Source organism: Lactuca serriola, chromosome 8 (assembly GCF_051521515.1).
Source record: "Lactuca serriola cultivar US96UC23 chromosome 8, Lser_US96UC23_V15, whole genome shotgun sequence".
NCBI classification, from domain to species: domain Eukaryota; kingdom Viridiplantae; phylum Streptophyta; class Magnoliopsida; order Asterales; family Asteraceae; genus Lactuca; species Lactuca serriola.
In genome coordinates, this window is record NC_136415.1 from 153611346 (window position 1) to 153627522 (window position 16177).

General features: G+C 41.7%; 1 protein-coding gene across 1 annotated transcript; it reads left to right on the forward strand.

The window, feature by feature from the left end:
* The first annotated feature begins 12118 nt into the window (after window positions 1-12118).
* LOC145067520 (uncharacterized) lies at window positions 12119-15440 on the forward strand. Its single transcript, XM_079014646.1, has 5 exons — window positions 12119-12640; window positions 12704-13058; window positions 13585-13808; window positions 14061-14381; window positions 15159-15440. Exons 1-5 carry the CDS (start codon window positions 12119-12121, stop codon window positions 15438-15440), a joined length of 1704 nt encoding a protein of 567 aa, XP_078870772.1.
* The last annotated feature ends 737 nt before the right edge of the window (window positions 15441-16177 follow it).

Consider the following 16177-nt stretch of genomic DNA (forward strand, 5'->3'; position numbering starts at 1 on the left):
AAATGTGCTGGAGACTCTTATGGTCCATGTAGATTGTACACTTCGTTCCATAGAGGTAGTGCCTCCAGATCTTTAAGGCAAACACTACCGCTCCCAATTTGAGGTCATGTATTGTGTAGTTGACTGCGCGGGTCTTAAGTTGTCTCAAGGAATAGTGAATAACCTTCCCTCATTGCATAACCACACAACCTAGACCCTACTTAGATGCATCTTAGTAGACCACAAAGTCTTCTGTCCCTTCTGGAAGGGACAAGATTGGAGCACTGCATAGGGCTTGTTTTAGCGTTTGGAAGGCAGTTTCTTGTTTATCCTCCCAATTGAAGGTCACTCCTTTCTGGCTCAAGGTAGTGAGTGGCTTTGTGATCTTGGAAAGTTTTTGTATGGACCTCCTGTAGTAGCCAACAAGGCCTAAGAAGTAGCTCGCTCCCTGAAGTTGGTCGAACAGGTCGTTGATTCGGGGTAGGGGATATCAGTTTTTTATGGTGAGTTTTTTCAGCTCCCGATAGTCAATGCACATATGAAACGATATGTCTTTCTTCTTTAGGAACAAAACTGGTGCTCCCCAAGGTGAGAAACTTGGTCTGATGAATCCTTTGCTCAACAGTTCGTTCAGTTGATTGGATAATTCCTGCATTTCGGCCGGGGCCGATCGGTACGGTGATTTGGCTATGGGGGTGCCTCCTGGAATCAAATCAATTTTGAACTCGACTTGTCGCATGAGTGGTACTTTCGAAAGGTCTTTGGGGAATACGTCGAGAAATTTACAGACCTATGGGATATCCTTGATGTCTTTTACTTCTCTCTTCTCGTCAACAATGTGAGTTAGGAATGCATGGTACTTCTTGTGGAGGTATTTTTGAGCCTTGATACAGGAGACGATTCGGAGGTTTGTGTTGGGTTTGTCACCGTAGATGAAAAGGGTTTCGTTACTCGGTAAGTTGAGTCGGGCGGCTTTTTCATAACACATGATATCGGCATGGTGAGGACTCAACCAGTCCATGCCAATGATAACGTCTATTGGGTCGGAATGTGTTGCTTCATTGAGCTCGGTCCTTGGCCCAATTTTGTTATCCGGTTTGGGCCTGTCCAACTGTGATTGTTTTATTGGGGTTTAGTATTTAAGATGCATGCATGCGTCCTTAGAAAGGATTGCTTTTATTATTCTCATAATTGTACTACAAACCCTAGCTCGCCTCTACAGTGGAAGTTCTTCATCGAGCTCTGCTGAGGCGTGATCACTTTGAATCATTAAGCATTATTTGATTCCGTCTTGTATTTTTCTGTGTTTGCTTGTTTTCTTTTTCAGCTTAACCTGTTGAAGATCTAATCGATCAAAGAGTTAATCAACTCAACAATTGGTATCAGAGCAGGAGACTGTGTAATCCATACACATCTCTTCTGTTGAAGAAGATCTTAGGGTTTTTCCACTTTGATTGATCTTGTTAGAGCCGTCATTATCTATTAACGTAGTTCTTTAAATAGATCTTACCCTAACGTTATTTACAAGTCTGATCTTTAGCAAGTTTTTAAACAAACATCGTCATCTCCATGGATGATTCCCAATCAAACCCAATCAATATCTCCAACAGCATTGGATCGACGACGAGAATTCCCATACTATACACTCAGGATTATGAGGTCTGGACGCATCACTTTGAAGACTAGGTTATTGGTTCAGAAGACAATGGATACTTGATTTGGGAGGCGATAACAGTTGTTTCATTCGCTCATTCTAGCACTTCAAGAATTGTCAAAACTCAACAGGAGTATAATCAACTCGTTAACTGTGACAACCCGAAATTTCTAGCTTACATTCTTCATTTTTATCAAAGTTAGTTTCGTTTGCTATTTTATAATGAAGTTATGGGTCTAAAAGAGTGCTTAAAGCTTAGTATAATTGAGATACGTGTTGGAGGATGGGTTAGATTGAGTGTAGCATCGAAAAATCAGGCCAAACACACTAAACCAGGTGTGTGCGGCCACAGACTAGAGTGTGCGGCCAGCCAGCCGCACACAGGCCAACCACACACACCTGCAGCCGCACTCACCCTCCTATATAAACTATCCTCGGTCATTTTGATCATTTCTTACACTTCTACAAAGCAAGGACCCGAAAATCCTCTCAAGTATCATCCGGAAAGGTAACATCTTTCACCAAGAACACCAAGAACACTAAGAACACCAAGAACACCATGTTTTCTGGTAGCACACGCCTTCTGGCCGCACACATGGCTGCACACACGTGCTGGCAGCACGCTTGGCCGCACACATGGCCGCACACACACATATAGTGTGTATTTTGGCCATACACTCTCTTGTATAGCCTTATAACCCTTCATACAATCATATATGGTTGTAACACTTCAATATAAGTGTTTACTAGTCCCTAAGGTGGTCCCAATTCTTTAATTATTTGTTCATAACACTAATTATATTCATATATGTATCAATATATGCTAAATAGGATTCGCGCGTGTACTCAAGTCACCACTTGGCACTTAGCAACTGATCCAACATTGTCGTAAGAACCACTCACTAAAGGTGAGTTCATACCCCTTAATCAATGGTTTAAATGTTTTAAATGCTTTTATAGGGGGGGGGGAATACAAGTTAAATACTTATAGTTATTACATCAATCACATGTGATTAATAACTACAAAACTAATGGTTTTCCTACTGTTCAAACTGTTTTGCTTCAAGCTGTTTTACAAACTCTTCTACTTATCAAATACTTTTACTTAAAGTCTTTCATACTTATATATTGTCAAATGCATGTCTATGTATGTATAGTTATATAAGCAATGTTTAAAAGACTTAGGAAGGCCAACTCGCTTTAATTCCTTTTCCTTGTTTGGATGTGGCTTTAGGGCATCGGTTATCCGTCCGAAGGTTGTTTAAATATTAGTTGTATATCATGTATACATATATAGTCATAAAAGTTCCTTCAATCAAATCTATACCTTTGGGTAGCAAGGGTACACAAACATGATCATACATTGCTAGTAAACTACTATAGGAGTAGTTTAGGAAGATACTAATACTATTACTAGAACAATGAAACCTACAATGAGTCAAATCATACATGAGTCAAGACATACAATGCCCTTGGGTAGCAAGGGTATACAAACATGTTAACACTATGATGAGAAACAAACAATAGACACTATGAAGAGAAACAAACAATAGACACTATGACGAGAAACAAACATACAGGCTAGACAGAGAAAGAACATACAATACAGCTAGCACACATATACATTACATATACATTAACACAGTTATGTGAGCCATTAAGCAGGGCATGGAACTACCTGCCATGACTGTTTTTGTATCAGAATCTCCTTAATTAGGGAGCGTATGAGTTTGTGTATAGATCTATACTGGATTGACTATCCTACACCTTGCTGCTCGCTACAGTGTGACTTGCAAGTCTACGGGTGCCAAACGTCATTTTTACGGCATCTTACATTGTCGTTTTTTAGCTAAGTCGGTAGCAGGATACAGGACGATCAGATGTTACCTTAAAAATTACAATTGCTTAAGGTAGTTAGTACAGCAGTAGTTACTTAAAACAACACTACAGTACTATAATATTTCCCCATTACATTCACTTCGTGAACATGCACACGATGCACGGTAATGTAAAAACTATATTTTTGGTTAATGATAGTCGGAATTGGGAAAATACACACTCTTACATGAGACACACACACAGATACTAGATGCCTTAGTAGAAGGCTACTTGTAGTTGAAAACATAGGGTTTTCTAGGAGAGTTCAAACAAATACAAACTTCACAAAACTTATACAAACATCTTACAAATGATTTCATACAAACACAAACACTAATATACTTATGATCTCACCAGCTTTAAAGCTGATACTTGCTTTCAAAATAACTTGTATTCTCAGGTCACCAGTAGACAGGTACAGGTGCCAGGCTTTTGAGAAGAAGGAGCTAGTTCAAGACTCCTCTTTCATTTTGATGTATATAATTTTTGGTGTCTATATAACTTGACAGAACACACTTGTATGAAATTATACTATTAATGCAATGGATGATGTTGTTGCTTGTTTACTACTTTGCATTGTTGTAATACTGTACATGACGTCCTCCACCCCAGAACGTTTCCGCCGTTCATCGGTTTTGGGGGTGTGACAGATTGGTATCAGAGCATTGTTTATAGTGAATCGAGTGTATCAACCCATAAAAGATATACGAACTATAAACTCAAGCGGGATTAAAATACTCTAATAAATAGTTTATACTTTTAAATAATAAAATATTTAACCAAGTATACATACCTGCATTCATACTAAAATTAGTGTCACTAAGACAGAACAAAAGTATTACGATTGTTGGGCAGCACAAGTGGACTTAGAGACATATAGTCAAAACTGGGAAGATATAGCCTGATCAACTATATTATCCGATGGTCAACTAGCATGTGCCTAAGTGTGGTTGTGAGGTTGCAACAAGTCTAAAAACATACCAACACTACTACAACGAGAACAATAGAACATAACATTATACTTAAAATACTATAAGAGTATTTTGTTTTACAATAATCACTTATCTGAGAATTAAAGGTCTTTATTAGTATGTCAATAGTTGCTTAGTGGATACATTACGGGTATATTGGCCTAGGATGTCATAGCCTTAAAATCTGTAAATCTTTACTTTACTTCCTGTTGTTGTTTGATTGTGGGCTTAAAGTTAGGATTTACTTATTCGAAGGGCTATCCTGTTGTGAGTACATATAGCTGGTATGCTCTAAACAAGTATTGGAGTAACTAGTAAAGGTCATCTTATAACTATCTAGTTAGTTTGTCTATTAATTATTTCCTTATCCCTATTTTCGCATAGATTAAATGGCTGGATTCCATATCCCCGGTGACCCGTACTTCCCCAACCACGACAAGGCATGATGGCTAGAAGATGCACCAGAAGACGATCACCCAATTCCTTTGGATGATCATGAAGCTGAAGGCTTTTCTGATGGTTCTGAATCAGAGCCTGAAGTTAACAACCTACCTCAAGTAGGTCAGGCTCCGAATAACAACCCCCGACCCGCATTTCAAGGACCCACACCTCTGTGGGCAACAAACTTGAATACCTGGAGCGATGAGCAGGGTCAACCCATTCCCTACAATGGAGACAGAAGTTTCTACAACCTCACGGATGGAGGCTCTGCTGACAGAGTCCTACCCATCCTTGTTAGTAGGATGTATCAGAACACGATACTGGGACAATCATCTATCAATCGAATCTTGGAGATTGATGCCAACACTGGTGTTAATACTGTCCACATTCGCTAACTAGAGTCTGCTCAGGAAAGGGCTCAGGTCAGCAATGCAATGCTTCAGAGGGAGCTTGCGGAAACCCGAGCTGAAGTCAGGGAAATTCGAACTCAGCAAGCAAGATCGGATAGGCGTATAAGGGACATTGAACGCCTTCTGTCGGAATCCAGGACTCACTCTGGTAGTTCTCGTCGCCGATAGATTCTCATCAACTTCTCTTTTGGATATAACTTAGTTATGCTAACAACCCTAGTTTAATTTCCTATCCTTGTAAATTTTAGACCTGTTAGGTCTTGATTAGGTCCTAGTTCTATTAAAATTTTCCATCTTGGTTGATGTAAGACCTAATTCTAGGTCACTTTTCTCGAACTTATTACATCTGTAATTCCCGTACCTTTGACAAATATCTAATCTAATGGAAATTATTATCCAAATTGCTTTTGTCTTCGTTCAAGTATATTATTCAATCGTATTGTTGGGCTATGAAGAGCTGGTCAATGAGTCATTCACATCAATTCTCCCATTAAATTCTTATCAATGTTTTCATCTTCATAAACTTATAGATCAAAGATGCTGCCTTGCAGAAACCCAAGGAGAAACCTTAATAACGAAACACCGATACCACCTCCTCAACCACCTACTCCTCAGTTCGACACGACAGCCTTAAAGCCGCTGTGGCTACAGCCATTGCTCAATATCATGCATCAGGTTCCACTGGAGGAGGCGGAACCCCTGTTAATTCCATTTAAGTCGAAGCTCCTGTGCCCTCGAGAGAGTGCTCCTATAAGGACTTCGCGAACTGCAAGCCATTGTCCTTCAAGGGGACTGGCGGAGTCATTGCCCTCTCGCAATGGTTCGAGAAAACCGAATTGGTTTTTCGAAATCTGCTCCTGTCCAGAGGAGAGGAAGGTCAAGTTTGCTGCTTGCACCCTTGAACGAAGGCCCTAACATGGTGGAATAGCCATGTTAAGTCACTATCTCTAGTAGTGGCTAATGCAATGGGCTAGGATACTTTGAAGGACCTCATGATTGAGGAGTACTGCCCGAGGGGCGAGATCCAGAAACTGGAAGAAGAACTGTGGAGCCTAACCATGAAGGGCTCCAACGTAGTCGCCTACACCGCCAGGTTCATTGAACTGGTGGCCCTTTGTCCCAACATGGTACATACTGAAGGGAAGAAGATCGAGAGATATATATGGGGACTGATGCCACCGTACCAGGTAAATGTATTGGCTTCACATCCCACTACATTTGATAGTGCCAAGCGATTGGCACAACGGCTAATTGACCATGGGGCTCGTACCCCGGCCGCAACAGCAACAACCACCCTGGCCATCTCAGAACCTGTCAGAACCGCTGAGTCCAAGCGGAAGTTTTGGGATGAGAAAAAGAAGACAAAGGCTGCCAAAAAGCAGCAATACTCATAATTAGGGTTTTCCACCCAAACATGGCCCAATAGGCCCAAAACAATCTCTAAGCCCATTAGGGTTTGCTAGCGGGGCACCACCCACTACCACCTCGGGTAGTGGTGGTCGATGGCGGCTCACGGTGGTGGTTATTATTATTTTCATTAATAATCCAAGCTAATTACAATTACAAGTTTTACTCCAAAACTAACACACACACACACTAACTAAGCTAACTACGCACACAACCACACTATGGTGGCCGGCGGCGATGCTTGGCGGCAGCCACCACCTCACGGTGGTGGCAGTGGCTGTTCTTGGAAATTCCAGCTAAACAAAACGCACATACAATCTAATAACTACTAGAACCGTGATAACACAAGAATACACACCCAAAATTACACCCAAAGCCACCTCTCACGGTGGCTTGTGGCGGAGGAAGAAGGAAAAAGCAGCAACAGCGAGACAGCGAACACCACAACCCCTTCGGGGTGGCAACGAAGACCGGAGCAAACAGGAGTGGGCCTGCGGCGGCAGATGGAGCTTGGGGGTTTCTTTCGCCACCAGAAACAACCGTGGGTCGCAACTGACTTGATTTCTCACCTCCCATCAGACGAACATCGGCCTAACAATCCTTGATTTCGCCGGCAGCAACCGGCGTCACTCGAATGGTCGTTCCGTCAGCGATGACGAGCACACGACGATGACTAGTCCGCCGCCCTTCACTTGTTGCGACGTCCCCGCAATCCGGAAGTCTTCAGCTTGTCATCAACGTGAATCACCGGAGGTCATTCGGAGTCTTGGAGCTTCGATTGATCGGGAAGGCAAGAGGGAAGTCGGGTGGTGATGGCGGCTGGAGGAGGGGAGGGATAAGGGTGGCGGCCGCTTATATCATTTAGGGTTAGGGTATTTGCTGCTGAACCTGCATACGAGAGGGTATAAGGCGTCGGGTTCAAGTCCCATGTATATACCAAACATCCTTACACTTTTGTCACAACCAGCCCCTCCTTGCCAATTCTTTTTCAAACTAAATCCAAAATTTACCAAATAGACCTTGACTTCAAGAATCTCTTCATAATAGGTCCTGAAATTACCATTCAACCCCCTAAGCCTTCAAATCTTTTCAAATTAATTCACAATAAATACCATGGAGCCCTTACCTTCATTACTATCTACGAAACTAACCCAAAACTTACATTTTAACCCCTACCTTCTATAATTATGACCTTTAACTCCTCAAAATTAACGCCTTGCTCAACTATTATTAATTTTAGGGCTTCTATACATATATTTATTTATTCAAATAAATAGGGCGTTACAACTCTCCCCCACTTAAATTAGATTTTGTCCTCGAAATCATTCATTATCATTCCTTTCACTTCAAACCACTCTATTAATCTGATCACCTTCCTAGGCACACCCTATCATTTCTAGGGTAACTGTAACCAACCCTCGCGACAAGATCACATCTAATCCGTCTGATATTTGCTGCCCTGAGATGGTCTGATTCCCTGGCAGAACACTCATACCAATTATTATCGATGAAACTAGCCTGCTTATCTCTCAACTGACTACTCAACTTTTGCTAGCTCGAAAATTCCCACTACAAAACAGGTTCACAACCTAATTACCCCTGTAGATCACTTATACATGGCCAATGCTCAGCTATTTCCGCTGTGAGTGACTTGTCACTTCCCAATAAACCAGCTATCCTATCTGTACTTGCAACTTAGGGCACAATTACTAACATTGCCCAAGAGCTGTAACTGCCTGAAACACTGAACTGTCTGAACACTGAACTGCCTGAATCACTGAATTGCCTGAAACTGTATCCTGCCACATGGCTGCTTCCTGACATCTACCGAGACCTACCTGGTCTCAATTTTCCGCCAATCATCTGAAATATCGGGTTCCAGCCCAACTGCGGAGTCAAAAGACTCCCTACTTAGTCGCCTCACACGACTTTTGGACGAAATCCTTCTATGGATCTAGCTGCTACTAGCTATCCTGACACTATGGCCCTAACGGCCTTCCGGTCTAACTGATTGGTTCCATGCGTCGAATCCTGACGTCGCCAAAACCAAAGCTAAACACGATTGCTACATCACCAATTATAGCCTTATGTCATAAATGACCTTAAGCAGTCCACTGCTTCATTGCTCTAATCTCTATCGTGGCGCTTCTACAATCTTATCACTGGCTTAACCAGGTCTCATCTGTCTGGGAAATTCCGAAATCCAATTCATGGATTTCCATTTCCTCACTGCTACACCCGAACTGGTGGGTACTACTGTTCTTTCTACATCCTAACAACGCACTCACGCTATCTACCAACCTAGTGAAGGCTGCGGCTACACCCACAGACTCACATCACTCTAGTACTATCTGCTAATCTTGTGAATGCTATGGCTAAACCCGCAGACTTACAACACTCTAATACTATCTGACTGCTAGTGAATGCTACGGCTACGCCCACAGACTTACAGCACTCTGATGCTATCTGACTACTAGTGAATGCTACGGCTACACCCGTAGACTTACAACACTCTAATACTGGATCGAACATGCGATTGCCCCGCACTCAACTGAACTCGTGTCCTGAATAGAATCCCAAACCTGATTCCCTAAGGCTTGCTAGTAACATCACGAGAACGCGATCTCCTTATTGGCAAGCTTTTCCGAACTTCCATCTCACACTATCCTCAAACCATACAACCGCTTGGGCTATCTTCCTTCCCAATAAGGATGCGAAACTTATCCTAGTCTCAAAACTGCCTCGCTTCTGAATCCTTGGGTGATTCTCCCCCACTTTGATTCAGCTAATGCCCTACAGCACACAAAACTTGAAGAATTCCCAATCCTTCTCACCACCCATGACCAATATGCTAGAAACCACACTTTACCATTGCTAGTGTTTCAACACTAGCTAGTCCCAAAGATCACACAACTCTAAAAATCCGAATAAATCTCCGGTAATAACCCGCTAGACCCAGGAAGCTCTGAATCTCAATTGGATACCATCAGAATCTCCCACTTTATCACGGCCTCTATCTTGGCCTAATCGACTAGAATATCCTTCCGATTGACGAGGTACCCAAGAAATTGCACCCCGCGCAACCAGAACTCACGATTAAAGAAACTTGCGAAAATTCTCTTCCTCCTTAAAGTCTCTAGCACCTCCCTCAGTGTGTTTCTCGTGCTACTCCTCAGTCTTGGATTAAACCAAGATGACGTTGAACTCTCCCAATCCCGCAATCTGGGGAATTGGTCTATCAATATTCGCCAATGCTTCTCGGTATGCAATGAACATATTACATCTCATAAAAATACAATTCAGACACAAACTAAGGATAACTCAGGGTTACACTTACTCAAACCTATGGAATGAAAGGCTCCTGTGTGCAGTTTCCTACAAGTGCTGCACCAAATCTGGTCCTGCTGGTCTCTCGAAAGCTAATCTAAAATCTATGGTCCCCTCCCGAGACCCCTCACTATAAGCAACTGATTTGGTTCCCTCTTACCAATGTGCTCCATGTCCATATCCCGCTCTCAAGTTATGGAAGTCATATCATTTAGGGTCTTGCACTCCGAGATACTCACAATCTTCATCGATGACATACTTATCTACTCTCGAACTAAGGAGGACCATAGCCAACATCTGTGATTAGTCTTAGAAACCCTGCGTGTGGAGAAGCTTTATGCGAAGTTCTCGAAATGCGAAATTTGGATTCGCTGAGTCGAATTCTTAGGGCATGTGGTTAGCGAAGAGGGAATACACGTGGACCCTTCCAAAATTAAAGCTAGTGAGAGCTGGTCAGCACCAAAGACGCCTACAGAAATTCGTCAATTTCTAGGCCTCGTTGGCTACTATCGCTGGTTTATTTAGAACTTCTCCCGCATAGCGAAGCCTCTTACAACACTTACCCAGAAGGGCGTATCCTTTGACTGGGAAGAAAAGCAGGAAAGAGCGTTCCAAACGCTCAAACGAGCCTTGTGTACCGCACCAATACTATCCCTCCCCGAAGGGATAGAAGACTTCGTAGTTTATTGCGATGCATCAAATCAAGGACTCGTATGTGTTCTAATGCAGCGGGGTAAGGTCATCGCCTATGCCTCAAGACAGCTGAAGACACATGAGGTCAACTATACGACCCATGATCTTGAACTAGGAGCAGTTGTGTTTGCTCTGAAGATCTGGAGACACTACATGTACGATACAAAGAGCACAATCTTTACAAACCACAAGAGCCTACAACAAATATTCGACTAGAAGGAGCTCAACATGAGACAGCGATGGTGGGTCGAGCTACTTAGTGACTATGAATGCGAAATTCGAATCATCCCGGCAAGGCCAAAGTAGTAGCTGACGCCCTGAGTCGGAAAGAATATTCTGGTCGTAGGGTTAAATCATTGACTATGACTATCCATTCACACTTATCCACACAAATAAAAGCGGCTCAGCTCGACGCTTTGAAACCTGAAAATGTGACCAGTGAATCCCTACGAGGGATGGATAAGAACTTGGAAGTCAAGGGTGGCGGAGCTTATTATCTCATGAATCAGATATGGTCCCCGAAACTTGGTGGTTTCAGAGACTTGGTCATGAACGAGGCGCACAACACTCGTTATTCCGTCCACCCAGGTTCAGATAAGATGTATCTGGATCTTAAAAAGTTGTACTGGTGGCCTAACATGAAAGCAAAGATTGCTACCTTCGTGAGTAGATGCCTTACTTGCGCAAAGGTCAAGGTCGAGTACCAGAAACCCTCATGCCTCCTACAACAGCCTGAGATCCCGGAATGGAAGTGGGAGCGGATCACTATGGATTTCATTACCAAGTTGCCCAAGACAACGGGTGGACTTGATACCATATGGGTCATCGTCGACAGATTGACCAAGTCCGCGCACTTTCTACCTATCAAGGAAACAGACAAGATGGAAAAACTTACAAGAACTTACATTAGGGAGATAGTACGACTGCACGGTGTTCCCATATCCATTATCTCGGACATAGATAGTAGGTTCACTTCTAGGTTCTGGAAGTCGCTACAGAGTTCCCTAGGAACTAGGCTGGACATGAGTACAGCCTACCATCCGCCGACAGACGGACAAAGTGAGAGGACTATTCAAACCTTGGAAGATATGTTGCGAGCCTGTGTGATCGACTTTGGGAAGGCATGGGATACTCATTTACCCCTTGTCGAATTTTCCTACAACAACAGTTATCACAGAAGCATAAAGGCTGCTCCATTTGAGGCCCTCTATGGCTGCAGGTGCAGATCCCCTCTGTGCTAGGCTGAGGTGGGTGATACCCAGTTAGCTACAGGACGAGTTCCTGAAAGCACCCGCAATGTGAAAGATATTCCCTAAGATGAGAAAGAGAAGTTTCAGTGCAACATCAAAGCCTTAAGGATGATTAGGTTTGCTTTACAATCGGAAACGTTTCGATTAGTGAGTTCATGCACAACAGTGAAGGAGATATGTGATAGGTTGAAGGAACTATATTCCACAGATGAAGATCTTGAGCATTCCATCCAAACTTTATTGCACTCGGAATTTGGTGACTTTAAGAAGAAGCCTGAAGAAAAGCTTATTCAAGCTTTTGATCGCTTTAATCATCTCCTAAATAGAATGATAAAGAATGGGATAGAAAGGAATGTCATTGAACAAAAGGTCACATTTATGAATGGCCTTAGAGCTGAATGGATGGCTATGGTGTCCACTGTGAAGGCATACGAACAATTCAAGGCTTACTCTCTTGCAAAGTTAGTGGGAATATCAAAGTCACATGAGAGTGCAGTATCTAATGAAACGAACGTGGTTTCTAGCATGGGGTCATTAGCTCTAATCTTGAAAGGAAAGAATGCTGCTGAAGAAGAAGAAGATTTAGATCTTTCTGAGTATGATCTAACAAGTGAAGATTTTGCATTGATGGTGTCCAATCCCAAGAAGTTCATCAAAAGAAGGTTCCCAGCCAACAAGAACCGCAATTGGCAGGGAAGCTACAGTGCTGAGAAGGTGAAGGAGAAACCGAAAAATGTTCCTCAGTCTGAAGAACCAAAGAAGGAAACAAAATTTGGTGGTGACTCAGGCTTTAACTGTCACTATTGTGGAGGCAAAAGTCAATTTGCCAAAGATTGCATGTTAAGAAAGAAGTCTGAAAAGAATGACGATGATGACGAGGAAGCGAGCCTCTTACATCGATTGGATGAAATCAAGAAAAAGAAAGTTGGATCTCATAACACAATGAATGCTTTAATTGTGCAGGGAAATACTGTTGATGATGAATTTGGCAGTGTTGAAATTTGGTCGACTGATTCTGAAGAGGAGGATGTGAGGAAGCCCACTCATGGCAGGGCTTTGTTGGTGAAAGAAGAAAAAGTTGCTGGAAAGTGTCTGATGGTGACTTCTGAGGTGTCACAAATGAGAGGTTATACCACCGATGGGGGACGACACGAAGCGAAAGAGCGAGAAGACAGTTGTTTTGCAACGAAACCTGTCAATGTGCAGATCAATGAATGCGATGAGTTGATCAAGAAGGTACAATATATTCTTGTTTCTTTAAATATCCCCATCACAAACTATGAAAAGGAACTAAATGGATTAAAATCAAAATTTTCTAGTATAAGTGGTAGTTTATTTCAAACTCGCGTCACAAACTCTAACCTAACTGATCAAATCAGCAGTGTATCATCAAAAGAGTGAGGAAAGTCGTATTTGGATAGAGCAAAAGTAGATGGAGTTGATTAGGTCTATGGATGAAACAATTTATTTGCAAAGAGATAATTTAGAGCTTTTGAAACAACGGAATGTTTTTTGTTTAATTGCTAAAAGATTATATTCAAACATTACTCAACTGCATCTTAATTGTGATATAGGAAAGAAGATACATCGTATAATTTTACCCTTCCCTGAGTTCAAGGAGGATGAAATCGATGCTGATGCATACAATTGTGAAAATGTTATTTCTTCTGATGATATCTCTCCCTCTTACAAAATTGGCCTTGGCAAAGTAGAATCCTTCATTAAGTCAAAAGACCATAAAGACATGCTAAAAAATTTGTTGGATGAGAATGACAAATTAAGAATCCAAACCGAAACTGTACATAAATTTGACTCTTTGAATGCCAAGTTGAATTCAAAAAACAAAATTGATATTGAAAACACTTCTGAATTTAATGAGGATGATGATATGTGTGTGATATCTATAGAAAATGAGGTGGATTGTTCTGAATTTGTCAAGAGCGAACCCGAAACGAATAAAAATCTCATTTCTAAAACCTCTGTTGAGTTCGCTCGCTCATCAAAACACAAGAACAAAATTCTCAAGGAAAAAATTGTTGTATAACAAAAGGTACAACCAACTTTAAATCAAGTTTACACAGTTCAAGGAGTTACACAGCTACAAACAGCTGAACTAACGACATTAGTAAAAGAAGATAATGTTGATGGCTGCGATGAGTTTTTCAGGTCAGCACCGATAGATAATGCTGATGAAACAGAAGGTCCGTCTCAGAAAACATCATGGAGAGTGAAAGGGAGGTATGTGGCAGAACCACTTAATGATCCTACTCGATTTGATGTACCGAGTACAAGAGGTACTAAAATTGACTCAGACGAACCAGTCAAGATGTCAAGCAAAACCTCTTCTCTAAAGAGTGGAAGTCATGCTCAAGTACCAAAGCGAAAGGCCAACATCCATAAAACTCCAAAAAAAGTGTTAGAGAGAAAGCATCAACGAAATTTGAGATACAAGAAGAATCTCACTGAAAGGAAGCAATTTTGGCAGTCTCAAAATCCTAATTTCGTTCGACATGAAAAGGCTTCTAAGTCCAAAGAAGAAACAAAAGCAAACTCAGCTCCTCATATTCCTTAAAGTCAAGACAACCGAAAGAAGAGTTTCGGGCCTTAGAGTTAAGACAACCGAAAGAAGAGTTTTGGTTCTCATAATGAATTCAACCAAAAGAGAAGTTTCAGTTATTAGATGGACGACAACCAAAAATGAAGTTTCGGTCCTCAATGTGTGAGAAACCGAAAGGGTGGTTTCGGTCCTAAATCAACCATTGAGAGGAACCAAAGGGTAGGTAGTTTCGGCTCTCAACCAAGTAAGGGCAATCATCAAAAGTCTTGTACTTCTCCCAAATCTCATCTTTCTCACTCTCATTCATAGAATGATAGAAAAGGTAAAGGAAAGCTTTTTCCAGAAGTTGAAAAGAAGAAGACATTTGATTCCAAAGTGAAGAACCGAAAGAATGCTGACGTCAAATCAAAAATTGAATCTGAAATGTTCAAATCTAATAAAATCAAAGTTTTCACCATAAAAAGAAAAGATGAAACAACTCTAATAAAAAGAACCTTTATGGTCGATGTTTCCCTTGCTATTCCCTGTTTTGTAAAAGGCTCACAAGGACCCAAGAAACTTTAGGTTCATAAATTTGCATAATTTTTGCAGGTGATGCGTGACGAGCAGTTCGATGATGAATGGTATATATACAATGGCTGCTTGCCTCACATAACAGGAAGAAAGGAGGAACTGATGGAATTTCAGTCACTTCAAGATGGTGGATGTGTCAAGTATGGTAATAATTCTTTCGGAACAATCAAAGGCTATGACATGATTACCAATGGTGATTTTTCAATACGAAAAGTGGCATACGTTGAAGGTCTACAAACGCAACCTCATCAGTGTTTCTCAACTGGTGGTCGGCACTGGATTAAAGGTTTCGTTCAATGACGATGGCTAAGAGATTATTGAAAAGAAGACGAACAACATTTTGCTAAAATCGAAGTGAAAAGGAGAGATGCACCCTTTGAAACTCAATCCCATATGAGGAAAACCAGCAGTTTGCTTGCTAACAAAGGCTCATTCAAATGAAAGATGGCTATGGCACCGAAGACTCTCCCATCTCAATTTTAAAGACATCAACAAACTAGTGCTTGGGGATCATGCTCGAGGTCTTCCTGTTCTGAAGTTCGATAAAGAACACATGTATGCCGCATGTGAAATGGGAAAGCAAAGTCGGCAGAGTCATCCCTCTCGAATCAACACAAAAGTTATTGAACCACTCGAATTACTGCACATTGATTTATGTGGTCCTTCTTCAATCGAAAGCATTGGCGTTAACAAGTACATACTTGTTATTGTAGATGACTTCTCTCGGTTTACTTGGGTGTTCTTTTTAAAGCAGAAATCGGAGGCCACTCCCGAACTTAAACTCTTTATCAAACAGATAAAAGTTCAACTTCGAAAGGTAGTTCGCAACATTAGAAGCGAAAATGGGTTGGAGTTCAAGAACAAAGACTCTGAAGATTTTCTTGCAGAAAAGGGAACCACTCACAATTTTTCAGCTCCGTATACCTCACAACAGAATGGAATTGTCGAAAGGAGAAACCGATCTCTATGTGAAGCAGCCCGAACCATGCTGAGCTTTGCTTCTCTACCTCTATACTTCTGGGCTGACGCAATTGCTG